This window comes from Anabrus simplex, chromosome 5 (genome assembly GCF_040414725.1).
Source record: "Anabrus simplex isolate iqAnaSimp1 chromosome 5, ASM4041472v1, whole genome shotgun sequence".
Taxonomy (NCBI): domain Eukaryota; kingdom Metazoa; phylum Arthropoda; class Insecta; order Orthoptera; family Tettigoniidae; genus Anabrus; species Anabrus simplex.
The window spans coordinates 368,658,264-368,677,733 of NC_090269.1; the positions used below are offsets into that span (position 1 = coordinate 368,658,264).

A 19,470-nucleotide genomic window follows, 5' to 3' on the forward strand; every position below is an offset into this window, starting at 1 on the left:
AGAAAGTGCTGTGCTCATATGACCGCACTAGGCAAGAGTGGGAGAATTTCTTCAGAAATGCCAGCGATAATTTATGATTATTCTAATGGAATACAAGTACAATAGTCAAAATCAACATTATGGGACAGTAAATTGTGGAGAACAATATACAGGTATTAAAAATCATGATATTAAAAAAAAAAAAAATTCTACCACCATACATGACAGACAGCACTTCAAGTCATATGAAGATAGACAGGGACATGAAAAGGAACACCTTAGGCTCGCTCATACTTACCGGAAAGGAGGCGCAGAGAAAATATATTCCGAGAAGAATGTGCTCATACCTATTGGAAGTTTTTTTTCTTCTTTTACAAGTTGTTTAACATCACACGACACAGATAGGAATTATGGCGATGATGGGACAGGACAGAAAAGGGCTAGGAGTTGGAAGCAAGCAGCCGTGGCCTTAATTAAGGTACAAACCCAGCATTTGCCTGGTGGGAAACTACGGAAAATCATCTTCAGGGCTGCTGACGGTGGAGTTTGAACCCAATATCTCCCGAATACTGGATACTGGCTGCACTTAATTGCTCAATGTGGAGTGCCGTACACTGCACTCAGACTCCCCAACGATCTCTGTCGTGGAGCAATGTACATTGCATGCGCATAGCAGTTTCTGATTTATCCTTCTATCTACCGAATATTTCTCGTACTGTTACAAATGTAGTAAGATATATCTACAGAGGAAGCATCGATCTTTCATTTGATACGTATATCTATTGAGTTTTTATAGATTGCATATGATATATCGTGTCTGAAAAACCAACAAGTTCTGTTGTTGACATCATGGCAGCTAAACGTTTTCTTCTGATCACAAATTCAAAAATTAACGATGTTTTACAGAATGATGATATGGAAAGTTTAGTTTCTTTAAGCGAAGACTAGGATGTAGAATTTGAAAGTGAAAGTAGTGATCGTGACATTGATGTTGATTTTGATACATGGGAAAATATCAGCCGTAATATTATTAATGGTGGGTTTGTGTGAGAAGACATAGATAATTATAGAGGGCAAAGGGAAATATGTACAGCAAATTATGGGTCTCAGAATGCTGCAAAAAACTGCTTATATCCTGTGTGAAAATGTTCAGTTGTTTTCTATTGTCGAGTTCGTAAAGTAGAATAGGCAGACATTTATGCTCAACATTGCATGCGATCACACGGTATGTTATTTCCATTCCGATCAAGGGTAAATGAATGTGTACCGATTACTGTGGAGGAAATGTATGTAGTTTTTGCATTGTGCATGTTAATGAGCTAGTATACAAACCTGTATTGAGATCTTATTTCTCAAAAAATCCGGGAACTAGCTACTTCTATATTTGGTTCAGCCATATCTTGTGTTCGATTTGAAAGCTCAGAAAAGTCCTCCACTTCATTGACATTGGATAATTCCAGTAAATTATGATGTTTGTGCGTTTGTGCACTAATAACAAACTGAACATTTTGGTAAAATCCATTGAACCGCTTGTCATTTACGCCCGATTAACTAAAAGCCTGCACTCACAGCATTCCTGGTGCTACACTCCTCCTTCAGGACAGGGTAGCCAGGTAGTGAAAGTCATCCCACGTGGATCAGTGGTATAGTGTTGGCCTCAGGATCCCAAGATAGCAGGGTCGAATCCAGCAGAGGTAGTCAGATTTTTGAAGAGCAGAAAAAAGTCCATTCGACACTCCATGTCGTACGATGTCGGCATGTAAAAGATCTCTGGTGACACATTTGGTGTTTACCCGACAAAATTCATTAAATCTCAGCCACAGACACCCAAGAGAGTTTCAGTTTACTCGGTCTGCCATCTAGCAGGCCTAGAGTAAAACGGAACATCGAAGTTGACGAGCAGGCAGCCAGATGGCGTCAAATTGAAATGTCTGTACACGGTAGCTGAGGCCATATGATGATTATTATTATCCCACGCTGAGAGGTTAGGTGACTGGAGCTACCGAGCTCTGTGTCTAATGCACCTAATGGATCAGATGTTAGTTCTTGCTCTGTACGTTGAAGATGCTGAAAGGGAAGAACGAAGGCAAAGTCAGAGATTTTGAGTTCACAGCATTAATTCATCTAGAAATTTAAGTGGTGAATTTTCTACATTGTTTCAATTGTTATTGAGTCCTGAAGATAACTTTGAAGTTAATTCTCAAATAAATATCGTGAAATTTCAACTGCTATTTCAATAGTATTGCTATATAACTTATGACATTTGTCATATAGAAAAGTGGGTACTTTTCAAATAACAATAAGTTTTTTGCAATCCATTTTTATCAGTCCAGATCAAAGTCTCTCGGGAATGTGAATATCCACAGAGGAAACAAACAATATGTATATACCACATGAACGCAACACAATTGCGAAACACCCGAATACCTTACGAACGTTACCAAAATTAAATTCCGGCGGGAGAAGCGTAAGAATTATTCTCGCCAGGCAACTTCCCTCTTTTTCTGTGTGGCGTGTTTCCTCTCCAGTAAGTATAAGCATGAGCAGACACATCTATTACACAGCAAAATAATATTTTCCTGCCTACGCGCCGCGTCTCCCTTTCGCTAGGTGTGAGTGGGCCTATAAGATAAACAAAATAGCAGGTCAGTATTGGAAAAGGCAGCAATAGTAGGGGAGAAAAGGACAAGCAAATGGTGGAATGAAACCTGCAACAAAGCCATAGAATGATATAGATGTTGATTGCCATAAGGAACCTGAAATATTTATCCTGAATGAGTAAATTTGTAATACCAATACAGTTGGTCCATTATAGTTGGCACCTAGTCTTTGTTTCTTTTTTTTTTTTGCTAGGGGCTTTACGTCGCTCCGACACAGATAGGTCTTATGGCGACGATGGGATAGGAAAGGCCTAGGGGTTGGAAGGAAGCGGCCGTGGCCTTAATTAAGGTACAGCCCCAGCATTTGCCTGGTGTGAAAAAGGGAAACCACGGAAAACCATCTTCAGGGCTGCCGATAGTGGGATTCGAACCTACTATCTCCCGGATGCAAGCTCACAGCCGCGCGCCTCTACGCGCACGGCCAACTCGCCCGGTAGTCTTTGTTTCAAGCATTTGGATGGAACTCTAGAAATAAATAACCAGGAAAATTGCAAGGCCATAGAACTTAGAATGAGACCCTGGAGAGATTGGAAATCCCATAAAACTGGAAAAACTTGGCAGGAATTCATTAAGATCCAGAAACAAACCTTAAAAATCATCAGATGTGAGAAACGCAAATATAATCACGCAAGATTGGCAGAAATTGAACTAGAATTTACAAAAAATAACACAGGAAACTTTTACAGAACAAATTACCAGGCACCTAGCCTTTGTTTTAAATGTTCAGATGGAACTCTAGAAATAAATAAACAGGAAAATTGCAAACTGTTAGGAAACCATTTTCAGAAACTTTTAAACTGTGAATATCCTGGAGAAAAAGTTACCTTTGAAAAAGCGACACCAAATCCAGATTCAGAACCACCAACATTAGAAGAAATCAGTCAAATTGTCAGTGAATTGAAAAATAACAAAACTCCACGTGAGGACGGTATAACTGCCGAAATGTGGAAAATTGGTGGTGAAAGTCTTGCCTCAAAACTTCATGCTATTCTCAGCAATAACGGGATCATGGAAAAAATTCCTGAGGATTGGAAATGTGCACTAATTACCCACTGCACAAAAAAGGTGATAAAACGGACATCAACAACTATAGAGGTATCAGTTACCTACAAAATTTTCTCCGAAGTTCTACTCAGAAGACTTGAAAGACAAACAGATTACCTCATTGGAGAATACCAGGCAGGTTTCAGAAAGGGCAGATCATGCACAGAAAAAATACACTATCTCAAAACTATCTTACAAATGCACAAAACTAGACAAACAGTGATCACCTTTGTAGACTCTAGAAAAGTGTATGACTCAATAGACCAACAGACACTTTTCAAAGTACTCAAAGAATTTTAAGTAGACAAAAAAAACAAGAGAATTGATCAGACAAACATTAACTGATATTACTTCCTTTTGAAGTCAACACAAGGGTTCGACAAGGAAATGGACCGTCACTTCTCTTGTTCAATCTTGTTCTAGAAAAAGTAATCAGAACCTGAAAGAGAAGTTAAGGGAATAACTCTTGATAGACAAGTGAAAAACAGAATTCATGTGTCGTGCCTAGCTTTTGCAGACGACCTGGCAATTCTTTCTAATAATAGGGAAGAAGCAATCCACTCCCTTGAAAACCTACATGAAACTGCAGCCAAAACAAGACTTCAAACATCACATGAAAAAACCCAGTACATGGAAGGAGTCTCTCTCTTTCCAGATGGACAAGGTATGATGACTACATTTGCATAAATTTCTCAAGTAAATAAATTAAAATACATTGGAGAATTCATTCAAACTTCTGGATTAAATCGTGACGCAACTAAGGAAAGAATTACTAAATTACAGAAAGCATATCGAATCACTTGGAACACATAACAAAAAATGATCTTGGAAAACAAAACAGAGATATTATAATACAGTAATAAAACCTGAAGCATTATACACATCGGAAACCTTAATCATTGGCGGCAGATCACCCATAAAAGATATAGAAAAGCAAAGAAAGAAAAATTTTACGAACATTTTTTGGCCCAGTCTACACAGAGGGAGAATGGATGAAAAGGGAGTCTCAGAAATTTACTGCCATACACAAAAAATCTCGGATACTAACAGGAAGAGGAAGTTGAAATTCTATAGTCACATTCTCAGAATGAACAATGACAGACTGACCAAAAAAATTCTAAATCTTGCCGTCACACTAAAAGTCAAGAATAACTGGCTAAATGAAATAGAATCAGATCTTCAGGAAATCAGCATCATCCAGGAAACTGTGAAGAACCGATCTGCTTTCAGAACACTGATTAATAATCATTGTTTTGCAGAGCCAAAGCTAGAACTAATACAACCTGAACAGAAGAACGTAAGAAGATTTTCAGTGAGAGGATGAAGAGATTTTGGGAAGAGAAGAAGGCAAAATCATCAGCTAAATAAGTTCAGGTGTACTCCTCAGTTGGGCAAAACGTTGTGAAAGAAAAAAAGTTAATAGCTTTACGTCCCACTAATTACTTTTATGGTTTTTGGAGATGCCGAGGTGCCAGAATTTAGTCCCACAGGAGTTCTTTTATGTGCCAGTAAATCTACCAACACGAGGCTGACGTATTTGAGCATCTTCAAATACCACCAGACTGAGCCAGGCTTGAATCTGCCAACAACTCTGTCGTTGTCCATGGTTCACAAACTAGGAAAAGACTACAGTAACCCAAAAGCCAAATTGATCTCCCAATTCAACTTGTCTATTGATTCATTTGTAAGTAATTTACGCCAAAATTTTGCAACGGTGAGATATTACTCTGATAGTTATGACAGCATTTTTTTAAAATATTTGTCAGCACCTCAGTACAGTATAACAATGCTCCTCTTGAAATCTCATGGCTGCGTCTCCCGTATTATACATCTTATGTACTAAATGGAGAAGTTTTGTCAAGGCAGTTAGTCATCTCTCCCTGATCACTCTTCATATCCACAGAATCTGCCAGGTCGAACTAATAATAATGTTATTGGCTTTACGTCCCACTAACTACTTTTATGGTTTTCGGAGACGCCAAGTTATCGGAATTTAGTCCCGCAGGAGTTCTTTTACATGCCAGTAAATCTCCCAACACGAGGCTGCATACCTTCAAATACCACTGGACTGAGCCAGGATTAAACCTGCCAAGTTGGAATGAAGTTGGAATCAGAAGGCCAGTGCCTCAACCGTCTAAGCCACTCAGCCCAGCTCAGGCCAAACTCAAGCAGTCCTTGAATCCCCACAAATAAATAGCTAGACAGAGATAAGAAGTACAGATATAAACTTACTTTTCTGCCTGCAAGTCTCCTTTATATTTTATATTTTCTTCTGTGAGGACATTTCAGAGAGCATAAGCATGCCCTTTCCATGTTTGTAACATTCCAGACTCATATGTCAAACATTACTTGTTCATCATCGATATTACAAGTGTACAGTAGTGTCAAACTTAGGGAGTAAAATGATTTTCTTATAATTCTGCACTTTAGAAGCAATGCAATACTCTACAGTTGTGTTGTCCATACTTACCAAATTGTGAACACGAAGAAGATGATAGTATAAAGGATACAAATTATCTATCATGGCAGGATCTGTCAGGCCGAACTCAAGCAGTCCTAAAAGAAACAGGAAACATACTAGAGATCCACACTACACATATACTTATCTATGTAAAAAAGGCTATAGGCCTAACCATACCTGCTAACTTTACAAAACTAAAAATCAGGAGATATCAGGAGATACAATTGGTCAAACTGTTTATTCAACATGTCTTGTGCAATACAATACTATGATATATTTATAACACTTATTGTCTCAAACCCCAACTGTTGCCATAACAAGGCTACAAGGCTAAAAATTACACATCTCTATTACCTCACAGGAAGTATGAGAGTAAGATGATCAATAAGCCTTCCGAAAATAGTATGAACTCATGCTCCACACGTATGAATTGGTCATGCACTTAAATGCCATTACTTAGCAAATGTATAGATTAATATATTGCATCAAGCAGCCGCACGATTATGCGAAGCGCAATGCAATTTGTATCAAATAACTAGCTGTTGTACCCGTGCTTCGCTACGGAATTCTCAGAAAGACTGTCCTTATTGTTTTCCCTATTGAAGTCAACATAGGTCGTTATAATGATGTCAATACGAATGTCACGACTAAAAGTAATGCTGTCATATGAAATATTTGCTAAAATTTAAAACAGCACATTTTCTCACTTTTAAAGAAAAGTACCACAGTTGCAAGTGATAAACATCAATTTAATGATTATATCTCAATTACAGACAATCTACACACATTTGGCTTCCACACCATCCACCACAGATTACAATCAACACGCTGGCATCCAGCATGCACCAACACCATCATGTTGGACCACTAGAACTTCACTTCACCGATAATATTGATGATGGCTCTTCCTGAGCCGTGACACTCCGACCAGCCGTAGTGTACTTTGGCATTTAATTCCTTCGTTATGGACTACGCCAAATGTTAAATCAACATTTTATTTCACAAGGCTAGCATCACAAGCCAAAGATTTTGACCGGGTGTTCTTCATTTTTCAAATTACGACATTACCTCTGAATAAGGTCTAAATTAACCATTCTCATGCTAGAATATTTTACGTAGCATTCTAAATTATGTAATATATAAAACTCAAATTTAGGCGAGTGATTCTAAAAACCCCACAAGTTCCCTTGAAACAACTATTGTTAAGAAATAACGGGTGCCATTGTTGTCATTCACTAGGCGCCTATCTACTTATTCGACCTTTCTTTTCAACTACACCTAAATTAAGCCTAAACAATTTAAGACACTCCAAGTTTCCTTTTACACCAGTAAAATTCACCATTTGCTTATTGAGAGCCAAATTCTCAAACCTGGGACTTCAACCAGATAACTTTTTCAGTTCACAGTTATGCTCCTAAAATAGAGCCTCATTTGGTATCTCTCAAAGTGCTGGAATGTTTTCCCTAGCATTCCAAACAATGTAATATTTGAATTCTGAAACCAAACCACTGCTGCTAGACACTGTGTAGTTACCTTGTCACAACTGGTGATCATCAGCCAACGGCAGAAATACAGTTATACGCTTTTGGTGCGGGACATTTGTATTCTATTTCCTTAGACTGCTCCCATGTAAATATGTTAATATAAATTCTAGTAATTACTTTTCCAAACATTTCTAATAGTGTAGTGTCAAAGTGTCAGGAACTCTGAAAAGTGGTGGCAAAAGGGGCTCTGGTTAAGACGCAGCAGGTCGTTATGCTACTTAAGATCCAGAACGGGTAAAAAAAAAAAAAAAAAAAAAAAAAAAAAAAAAAAAAAAAAATGCAATGTAAATATTAATCTTGTACCAGTTGTATAGTATCATTTGAAGTAATTCCACATACTGTATATCAGTTGACTATATTTGTAAGTAGTACAGGAGATATTATAAGCAGAATTTTGTAAACAATATAAATTTATTAAGGATGAGCTGTGTGTTTAATAGAAAACATTGTTAGCGTAAACTGTATAATATTGTATTATAGGAAAATTTTCTTCTCTTGTTAATTTAATATTTAGTGCTTGACAGTAATGTATTTTAGTGTACCATTTGCCACCGAGGTAAACACCTCATTTGCAAATAAAGAGATTTTGATTATTTTTTTTTTATTTGAAGTTTCATGTCAGACCACTGCTACTGGACGCAGTTATGTGCCTTACACAACTAGAAATCAACAGCCAACAGCTGATAAGTTGTAATACACATTAATACCGAGTATTGTACATTTAAGTAAAATCTTTCAAGATTAAAAATATTGTGTCCACCTATTCAATACAAATATATATTTTTAGTGGTTAAATTCTACATGAATTAAACACACCAGTTAGGGACATGTTTTGCCCTAGTTATGGGCATCTTCAGCCTATATTAAACTTAAGGTCAAGAATTAAAACTATAACATTGGAACTTATAGTAAACTAACTTAATACTAAATACAATTGTCTTATGCTATTTACATAGTTTACAATATGTACAATATGTACAATATGTGCATTAACTTTGCCAGAATTTATGAACAATGAATTAACTTATTTTATTATGACTAGACTTCCAATTGTGGATTGGATTGATAACAGTGTGAATTGGGGTTTCTCAAATTGTATTGACTAGAATTTATCACTGCGTGAGTTGGGGTTTCTTCAACTGTTATGGTCGCCCGAATCGTAAGAACTTTTACAAAACCGGAATCTTGGTTAAAATCGTTAATATTCAATTTAAAGTCCACATGTAGTTGGAATGGGTTCCATTCCAACGGAGACAACATTTGGGTCAAAGTGAACCTTATATACCGTATTTTATCGTGTAATTCCCCCCCCCCCCCCTTTTCTTCTTGAAAAATTTTCTTGAAAACACTAGGGAGGGAATTATGCGAGTGGTGCTTCTAGGCATTCAGAAAGGAAGGGAAACGATGTATTAGGTAAAAGTTATATTTACGGTAATGCCGGTATGTGAAAAAGTGGTACCTACTGGTATATATTTGCAATTAACACGAAAGAATACCACTGTTTCATTAGGCTACAATGAAGAGCAGCAATGCACTGTTTCATTGTTTCTTTTCTCTCACTATTCTGCAACCTCACTTTCATTACTATCATCACTATTTTCAGGCTCAGATAACACATCATCTTCTTCATTTTCACTATTCCACACGTCCTCGGAACCGTCATTGGCACAAGAAATTCCAGTTTTTTAAAAACTCTTCTTAACAATATCGACACTAATTTTCTCCCACGCCCGGATTATCCACTCGCACATCGTCTGTATTGATGGCTTCCTTATCTTGCATCCTGGAGTCAGCTGATGAGATCCCGCCGCCATCCATTCTGAATACAGGCGTCGAAGATGTTCTTTGAAAGGTTTGTTGACGTTGACATCTAAAGGTTGAAGAATGGACGTTAAACCTCCAGGGATGATGACAGGATGGGACTTCATCAGTTTCATTTTCTCTTTTACAGCTTCCACATGGTGACCCGGGAACTGTCTAGGACAAGAAGGGACTTCTTTTGTAATAATGCCCCTGTTCGTCTTCCCCAGACTTTCTCCAACCAATCCACCATCAAATCTGCTGTCATCCAGCCCTTTTCTTGAACTCTTAAGTGAATTCCATGTGGGGTAGTCTCCTTTGGTAATGTCTTCCTTTTAAAGATGGCATACGGTGGAAGTTTATTGCCGTCTGCTGTAATGCACAACATCACTGTGCATCTTAGACGCTCCGCTCCAGTCGTCTTCACAAAGACACTTTCTGAGCCAGTTGGAGCAACGGTGGTGTTATGCGGCATGTCAAAAAACACTGGCGTCTGGTCAGCGTTACCAACCTGAGAGAGTAAATAGTTATACTGCTGTCGCACTTGTATTACGTAACAATGGAACTCGATTACCTTATTTGTGTACTCGAGGTAAATGCTGGCACAAAGATGTTCTCCTCCGTAAACTAAGATTTTGCCGTCTCATAAAACGAATCACCCAACCAATGCTTGCTTTAAAATCTTTTCTGTCAATGTTGAGCGTGGCAACTATCTCGCGAGCTTCGTTCTGAATCATTTCGTAAGAGACAGCACAACCATCATTGTGAAAGTTCATTGACATAAGCAATTACACCATTATCAATTTCAGGATATTTCCCTGTTTTAGGCCCACGGAAAGATTTGGAGCTTGCCTTTGCAGTCATGAGTTTATCTTTTTGTCTCCGCGAAAACTGTACTGAATTAGGATCAATGGAGAAATGTCTTCCTGCAGCTTTCACTCCGTTTGTATCGACGTACGATAACACGTTTAATTTAAATTTTGCCGTGTAGTTTGAATATTTTGACATTATGACGACTTGTAACAAACTCACCTAGAAACATGTCTACAACTTCACTGTTCAAATTTACGGTATGTAGTGACAATGGAAACATTTTTATATCAAGTACCGCTGTGTTCATTGTTGTCCATTATCAAGTCATTTGAAGGCCGCTCCAGTAAGAACAAACCAGGAGAGGTAATTATGCGCGATATTAATAAAATCATTGTAATGATGAAAAATCGTAGGGGAGGGAAATATGCGAGGGGGGAGCTTATGCGATAAAATACAGTAATTGCAAACTTAGGAGGGCTTTCTTTTTGAACGTTGCTTTAATTTAATTTCTTATCCAAATCTCGTTGACTTTATTCTGAATTCTATTCGTATTGGTTATACCCTTCCTCTGCGTGGGTTTTAGAAATTTTTGTTCTGCCAGAATTATGAAAAATGAATTAAACCTATTTTATAATGACTAGACTTCCAATTGTGGATTGGATTGATCACAGCGTGAATTAGGGTTTCTCGAATTGTATTGGCTAGAATTTATCACTGCATGAGTTGGGGTTTCTTCAGCTGATATGGTCGCCTGAGTTGTAAGAATTTTAACAATACCGGAACCTTGGTTAAAGTCGTTCATGTTAGGGTTTGAAACAGTTTGAATATTCCATTAGAAAGAAGCATGGTTATGTTTTAAGATTAAAGCGTGTAAGTAGGATACATATTGTTGATTTCATTCATTGCTTATCGGATAAAAATATTTGGAAAATTCCGTCGTTCTTGTTGATAAACTTCCCATTGGTGCAAATTCAATCTGGGAGGAATATGAGTTGTCTGTAACTGGATAAGAGAAAAAACGGGGAATTAGAATGATGAATGTGGAACGCAATATGGTAATAAATGTAGAGTGAGTGTTTATCGTATGAACTTGCTTGTCTTGTCGACGTTAGCTGGGACCAATTGTTCCGGTTGTGTCTGAACGGCTAAGCTTGCTGCTCCTAGTGTAATATTGATGCTGTAGCGGAGGAGTGGAGCGTGGTGGGGAAGGGGGCGTGAGTTTCAAATCGTGCGTCTGTATTGTTGCTTGAGAGGCGTTACTTGAATTGGAATGGGCAGGTCTGGCATTAGGTGTGGCTATTGGAGCGCATGCGTTCTGTGATTTAAACATACTGGGAACTTTATTGTGATTTATGGCCTGGATTAACCTCGGAGTTGTTTTATATAACGGATTTTTGTTATCGATGACATCGTTAAGATTATTATTTTTGTTATAAGCTTGATCCAAATAAATGTACAAGTTTTCCGTTTCGTTCAATAATTTTCCTTTGCTTAGGCTTTTAATGACCGTCAAATTTTCTATTGAGGTGAACTTATGGCCGGTTTCAGTCATTTGCTGGCTCATGGCCGAATACTTATTATGCTTGGAAGCATTGTAATGTTCCAGATACCTCGTGTAAAAGCTCCTCCCGGTTTGTCCAAAATATGTGAACTCACACTGGGCACATTTTAACCTATAAGCACCTGACCTTCAGTAAATGTTGTTAATATTGACACTACCGTGGTTGAGGAAAATGTTCAGATTATTATTTATTGTCTTGAAGGCTATAATGACGCTGTTTTTTTTTTTTAATATTAGTGATATGACGGATAGCTGGGCTATTATACGTAAGGGTGGTGTAGCTGTTTGTCTTTGGTTTCTCTGGGACTAGGTTGGACGATAACCTAATTTTGATCTGATTAATTAACCGATGGATAACATTTACTTTAAAGCCATTGTACTGTCCCCTTCAAAAGTGGTGAAAATTTATTTAGGGAAAATATTTCATTCCTACAGTAAGTTGGAACATTATTTCGTACGCCAGGAAGGGAGTTTCATCACTTCGAGTCGGCGAGAACCAGTTACCAGGTGACGGGAATTCCAGCTGGGCCAGAACGCAAGGAAGGCAAGCAGAGATACTGTTAGCCGGTCGACCTTCCATCAGCCATGCGTACCACGTGACCAGGCAAAATATGTTTCTATCATCCGATCAATACTGGCAAGGTCGCGTGATGGGGTACTATGGCAGCCAATCAGATGACAATATTCGTGTTAATGTAATGAGATAACCAATCAAGTGTAATTAAGGGACACACCTCTGTCTTAAGACGACAAAATCGTGGTGATTCCTAAGGAAATTTTATCCTGGTTTTCTACTTCTGAACTCAACGGTTGGGAATTATTCTGACTACAACTGCGGACGAGATAAGACGTACTTTACTTCACTGGAGAACTTCACCTCATTTAAAAGCCTTCAATGTATATCAGACTGCAATTTAGACATGCTTAAATTCTGCCTACAATTAACTGAGTAAAAGTTAAGTTATTCCATTCATCTCAACAAGCATCGGTGTGGACTTTTCTAAGACTTATTTATTAGTTTCAGCTTTCACGAGGAACTTCTACAGAGGAAACTATTGGTTCGAGCGCAAGTCAAGATGCCTGTCCTTCTACAATATGAATGCTGTTGTTTCCTGCACGCCAACGTGTCCTCAATGAACGAGTAATTATGTCAGACACCTCAGACGTGGACAAGACCAGGTTCGATGGTGCGTAATGTGGTAATCCACTAAGTCATCAGCCCGAATTCAGAAGTCGACAGTCACCCAAGTAATATTTAAACATTGTTATTCTTTCTTTCTATCTGTAAATGTAAAAGTTGTAATGATATAGCCTCTACTTATTTGTTTAGTGTAATTTCTATTAGTTTGTCATAGTTAGAATTTTCCATTCCTTCTTTCCTTGGTGACGGCAGTTTGTGATGCTGAGTGTGTATTTTGGAATCTATTAGCTTGTTTTTGGAGTGAATGTCATCGAGAGATATTTCAACTGTCCCGAGTTCATTGTGGCAGGAGAGATAAAATTAACTTGACCTCAACGTTAAACTAGGATGGTTTAAATGATTTTATATTTGAATTAAGACCAGATGGGACAGTATTTCCGCAAATTTCATTATATGAGATTTCATTCCTCAATTATACGACGTATTGTTGGATTTGAGTGCGTTAGAGTCATCTAGATATTATCGTACAGTAGCTTTTGCATGTGTAATCTTGCGCAGCCAGGAATAATAATAATAAGAAGAAGAAGAATAAAAATAAACCAATCTAATTACCGGCTAAAAGAACATATAAGGTCATGAGCATAATGATATTTATTATTAAACAATATTAATGTGTGCTCGTTTTGTATAAATATAGGCCTGGAAAATGGCAGTATCCGAACAATACACTTGTATATTTCGCTGTGCTATTATAATTATTTGACTTGTAGATGGACATTATAAATTTCAGAGGATAATTTGTACATCCATTGTTGAGTCAATTTGAGAAGAAATATGTTATCTGACATAATTTCTTCGGTGTGAGCGCAGATTAATTGAGAGCCACAATTAGGGTAGGAGGATAAAAATAAATACCGCAGCTCATGAACCGCGTGCGCGTATTGTTGATCTTGACATGTGTTATAGGCATTTTGACCGATAATTTTGGATGATTTCTGTTCGTAAAATTCCCATGAACATCGTCGTATGGTTAAATTTTTCAATAAAGTGATAATCTGTACTCTATCACATCTTGAGTTGACGAGAGGAATTTTTCATCGTAATAATATTTTTCCCGACTTTGAATAAACTTGAAAATTAATTATCATGGGCTAGCATTCGTGTAAAATATATTTATAATATTACCGGGTACCTTTGTGTGAATATTGTGTGTGTTATTTGTCTATATTTTGCCTATTGTGATTTCTGATTGCCCATATTTGAGACGATGCTCTTCGCTATTCGCGTGGATTTTTGGCCGATTCTATGCCAATTTCATTAGTTCACAGTTTGACGAAATATGAATCTTTAGGGAATTTTATTAGTTTTTAAGGAAGAATAGGGTCTTAGCTAGCGAATAAAATCAGATAAGTAAAGGCAATGTCAGTGGATTGAATTCACAAAAATGGAATTTGTAAACGCAACATAACAAATTATTACAAGTTAACGAATGACATGTAGGTTGACATAACGTCAAATTTAAGGTTTAAGATTAGTCACTAATTATGAAAATGAGTAAATTGACAAGTTTAAAGTCTAAGGAAGACGATATGACCATAAGTTTATGGAAGAAAATTTTTATAAGGGAGAGAAAATGATCATTTTTCAATACGATTCTAATGAAATCCGGTGATGAAATAAATTTAATTTTCAAGTAAATTTATTATTATTGGAGGAAATAATCTCAAAATAATTATTATTTTGTCATTTAATTAAATTTAAACTAAGAATTTTACGTTGTACTTGCAGATTCAGGCATCTGATAACCCGTTAATTGAAGAAGTGTTCGTATTAGCAACGTCATAATGGAAGAAGAATTACACCCAAAAAAAAAAATTTCCTTTTCCCAGATTTTGTAAATTCTATGTCAAATTTGAAGAGCAGTAGTTTAAATAAATGTATAAAACCTATTTAGCTTTCTTTCATTTGCCACTAGTTCTTCATCTATCCCTGCACTTAAAAATACCGCACAGCCGATAAGCGAACGATCTACCCCGTGAGATCCTCGCTCAACGGCCGAGCTGAGCCCGGCATGACAGGTGCAGTACCAAGCTAACTGTCTTATGTAATTTAGTTCTGTTTCCAAACTTTTTGGCGAAAGAGGAATTTTTAGTGCCCTATATATTAGACTATGATAGGCAGCTAGTTTTTTGGGTCTTAGGATGTAAGGACAAATCTTTAATAGTTATGGGTGAATGAGTAGGTTTCCTGAAAATTTGAAATTCAAAAGTGTTATTCAAGCATATAATTGTTAAATCTAAAAATTTAAAGAATTGTTGACCTCATCTTCTTTGGTGAATTTGACGTTAGGATCTATTTCGTTCAGTGAGACTAATATATCTGACTGTTAGTAATGTCCTTATTGATGATTACGAAAGTATCGTCAACAAATCGTAGCCACAAACTAATGCCCTTTATTTGTGAAATTTTTGTATGTTCTATATAGTCCATGTAAATATCTGCTAGAATGCCAGAAAGAGGGTCGCCCATAGCTAAGCCTTTCTGCTGATAATATTTACCATTAAAGGAGAAGTAATTATTGTTTAGAACAAAACTCAATAACTTCATGAATTCTTCAATTTCCATTTTACTGAGGTCGCTGTGTTTATTGATGTTGTCATGGATAATTTTAATGGTTTCTTTAGTAGGAATGCTTGGAAACATGTTTGTGACATCGAAAGAACATAAAATATGGTTGGGTTGCAGTTAAAATTTCTTTAATACTTCACAGAAATTAATTGAATTTTTTAAGGGAGATTTATTGTTGAAAATATGTTTTCTTAAAAACCTAATGATCAGCAGCCAACGGCTGATATTGTTGTTTTACGCAATGGTGCCGATTACATGTATCTTTTTCCTTAGATTGCTCCCATGCAAATATGTCAATATAAATCTTTGTAATTACATTTCCTAACATTTCAAATGGTGTAGTGTCCGAATTTCAAGTCGGTCCTCTGCTGATGGACGCTGTTATATGCCTTGCTCCCATTGTAAATATGTTAATATTAAATCTTAGTAATTATAATGTAAATATAAATCAGGTACCTGATTTAACCTTGAGGAGGTACAATGACTGATGATGCCTCCTATGAAAGGCGAAACATGTCTCTCATTCTTATGATAATAATGATAAATTCCTAATTGTCACATGTGTATCATCAAGAAAGGACAGCAGAATTTCATTTTTGTCTCAAGAAAGGACAGTAGAATTTCATTTTTATCTGTAAGATTTTAGTATTGTGGAAAATGAAGAAATATGGACTCCGGACTCTACAGGAATTATTTTTATGTAACTGGAAGAAAATATTAATTTGAATATGTTTGTAATATTTATTTTATGCAACTTAGGGTAACCTCGAGAATATGAACTTTTGATTGTCATATTTCTTTTATGCAATTTAGGGAAACCCCAAGAATATGAACTTTTGAATATTTGTCATATTTCTTTTATGCAATTTTGGGAAACCTCAAGAATTTGAACTTTTGAATATTTTTAAGATTGCAAAAGCGATTAAGTGACCTCTGTATGTAAATTTCATGTAGTTGTGTTTTGTGTGTGTCATTTCAATTAATTTCAGGAAGTGTGAAGAAAAGACATTCTGGACATTTTAATGTAACTTGAAGAATTTATTGAAAAGTATTTTTTTATTTTTGTATGAAGAAGAATTACTGAAAGGTATTATCATTGTATATTCTGTACGTCAAGAATTGAAATTTTGTAAGGTGCCTTATTTTTGAGGCATCCTATACCGCACGTGCGGTTTCCACTGATGAAAACCTTGTGTCGCAATTGAAATGTTCGAGAGCTTATGCAATTGCTAACTATCTTAAACTGACCATATATGGTCATGTAATTGGACTGGTCAGAATAACCTTTCCAATTGGTGTAAAAACGGGAATCTAAAGGAATTCATTTTTGTCTCAAGAAAGGACAGCAGAATTTCATTTTTGTCTGTAATATTTTAGTACTGTGGAAAATGAAGAAATATTTTATGCAATTTAGGAAAACCTCGAGTATATGAACTTTTGAATATTTGTAATATTTCTTTTATGCAATTGAGGGAAACCTCAAGAATTAGAACTTTTGAATATTTTTAAGATTGCAAGAGCGATTAAGTGATCTTTGTATATAAATTTCATGTAGTTGTGTATTGTGTGGAATCCGGTCCATTTCTGACCTTCTGCCACCTGCGCATGTGATGGGATTCGCCTGCGTCATTTTCTATCCGACCGCTCTCGCGAGCGCTTTGCGCTCAAGGGCTTCCCCTTGGGGAACTTCTGCCTTTATTGGTAAGTGCTAATTCTATGCTTTTCTATCATGTTGATTTTATTTAATTCCTTCTAGTGTTTCGGTATCTTCTCGTTTAATATAACTTTCATTACTTTAAATTCAAAGCGTCAGAGTTTGCCCTAGATTCCCGTCATCACTAATTTCAATTCTATGAATGACTGTTTATGACAGACAATCACCTGCATTTTGTTATTGACAATAAATAGATTGTAATTCTGTATAATCTCACGATGTTAAACCTTGTGTTTTACAAATTTACTTAAGTATCCTGATTATGTCTTTATTTTGGTTTAGTGGATCTATACCTTAGTGAAAATCTATTTATTCTTTGTTTGAGTGAGTTAAGCATCAGCTGCTCTGGCATTTATTAATTTTGTTCTTGTATTTTTCATTTGTTAATTTAATATAGTTGAGTTGGAGGTGGATGATCGTGAACCTTTTCTTCCCCGTAACGTCATACCTTCCCATGGACCTCAATAGGGCCCCTTCACATTCCACAATCCTTCATTCGTTGTCATTGTTAGGCCTATAAGTTGATTCCCTTGCGTATGGTTTGATTTTATGTATTTATAAGTTAACCGTCACGTTTTCCAGCTTAGATGTGTATCCGCCGCTGTTTTGATATTTTACTATTTTCCCTATTTATTTTATTATTATTGTGTGTTCACGCTTATTTCCTTATTTTCGTATTATGATTATTATTTTGTACACACGCTTCTTGATTGCGGCTACACTAATTGTTAAAAAATTTTATGTATTGAATAGGTGATATTATTAATAAAATAATTAGCATCCTACAGTAAGCTTCAAGTTCCTAAGCAAGAATGACCACGTCACAGACAGCCGCGAACACTCCTGTGTCATTATTCCATTTAAGATGATGGTTGTTGTTTAACGGGACCTAACATCTAGGTCATCGGCCCCTAATGGTACAAAATGAGACGAAATGTAATTACAATTTAAAAGTCCAAAATCATCCTCTGACCAGAATTCAAAACGTGGTGTTCCTCACATAGTGGCTACTAATCATAGGCTCAAGTCTGCTGGCAAGCCGGTTAGGACACCCCTATCTGTCACCTGGAACGCACCACGTGGCAGTATTACCTCTCCCCCCCCTGCTACTCCAACGTAGTAGGTTCATGGTTATCCCATTTAAGTGTGCACACTGCTCATTACAATCACTGCCTCAGAGTAGGGATCATATAGCTGGAATACTATGATGATCCAGTCTGTTACGTACCAGTAGTATCAGAAAATTTATGAACCAGAGGAATGGCATGCTAAAGAAGAGAGAGATCGAAATCCCCAGCTACTTCCCACCAATATTCAGGCAAGCTGTTATACTAGCTACGCAGCAGTAATTTATCGGAGATAAATGGCAGAAGAATACACAAAGCACAGCATAACAATGGTCAATGTAATGTTATTGTTGATCAATTTTATGAGCTGTCTTTACTGCAGGCCTTCACATTTAGTTTTCTTCCAACTCTGTGATATTAGAGCATCTAATGTAAAGTGAGTCCTCCTTTCTTCCAAGACTCCTTCTTGTATTATTATTCAAGTGATCGTTCCTTCATGACTTTTTCCTCATTCTTAAAATTATCTTCACAATTTAATCACCACCACCAATATTATTATAGTCGGTACAGTAAAACTGAATAAGACATAAATAATCGGAAATGGTATTCTCTAAAACTTTTGTTATGTAGTCATTTTCGATATGACCATTAAGATAGGTAATTAAAAATTAAATTTTTGGCACCTTCCCCTTAACTAGCATTTTGAACAGGGTGAATAAAATTATTTATAGCATAGACTGTAGGTCCTTATTCCCCAACTTTACTTTTTCATTAAATTCTGTTCACCCATTTTCTCGTACCTCGGCGCTGATATGGACTTAGCAACAAAAATCCAAATTCATTAATATCTCTGTTATCATAGCCGGTACGGTATAAATGTATGACATAAATGATAGAAAATTTAATAACATATAACTTATGTAATATTTATCAAGAGGGCCAATAATAACAAATATTTGAGAATTAAATTTCAGGCCTTCCCCTACACTACCATTTCACTCAGCATGAATAAAATTATTTATGGCCTAGATTGTAGGAACTTATTCCCGACTGTATAT

General features: G+C 36.5%; 1 protein-coding gene across 1 annotated transcript in view; it reads right to left on the reverse strand.

The window, feature by feature from the left end:
• The window catches only part of LOC136874927 (centromere protein I), a 331,694-nt gene that overhangs the window by 264,130 nt on the left and 48,094 nt on the right, over nt 1–19,470 (reverse strand). The window contains exon 4 of the mRNA XM_067148637.2: nt 6,154–6,239. Within this exon, the coding sequence (XP_067004738.2) occupies nt 6,154–6,239 (86 nt within the window). The remainder of the gene's footprint in view (nt 1–6,153; nt 6,240–19,470) is intronic.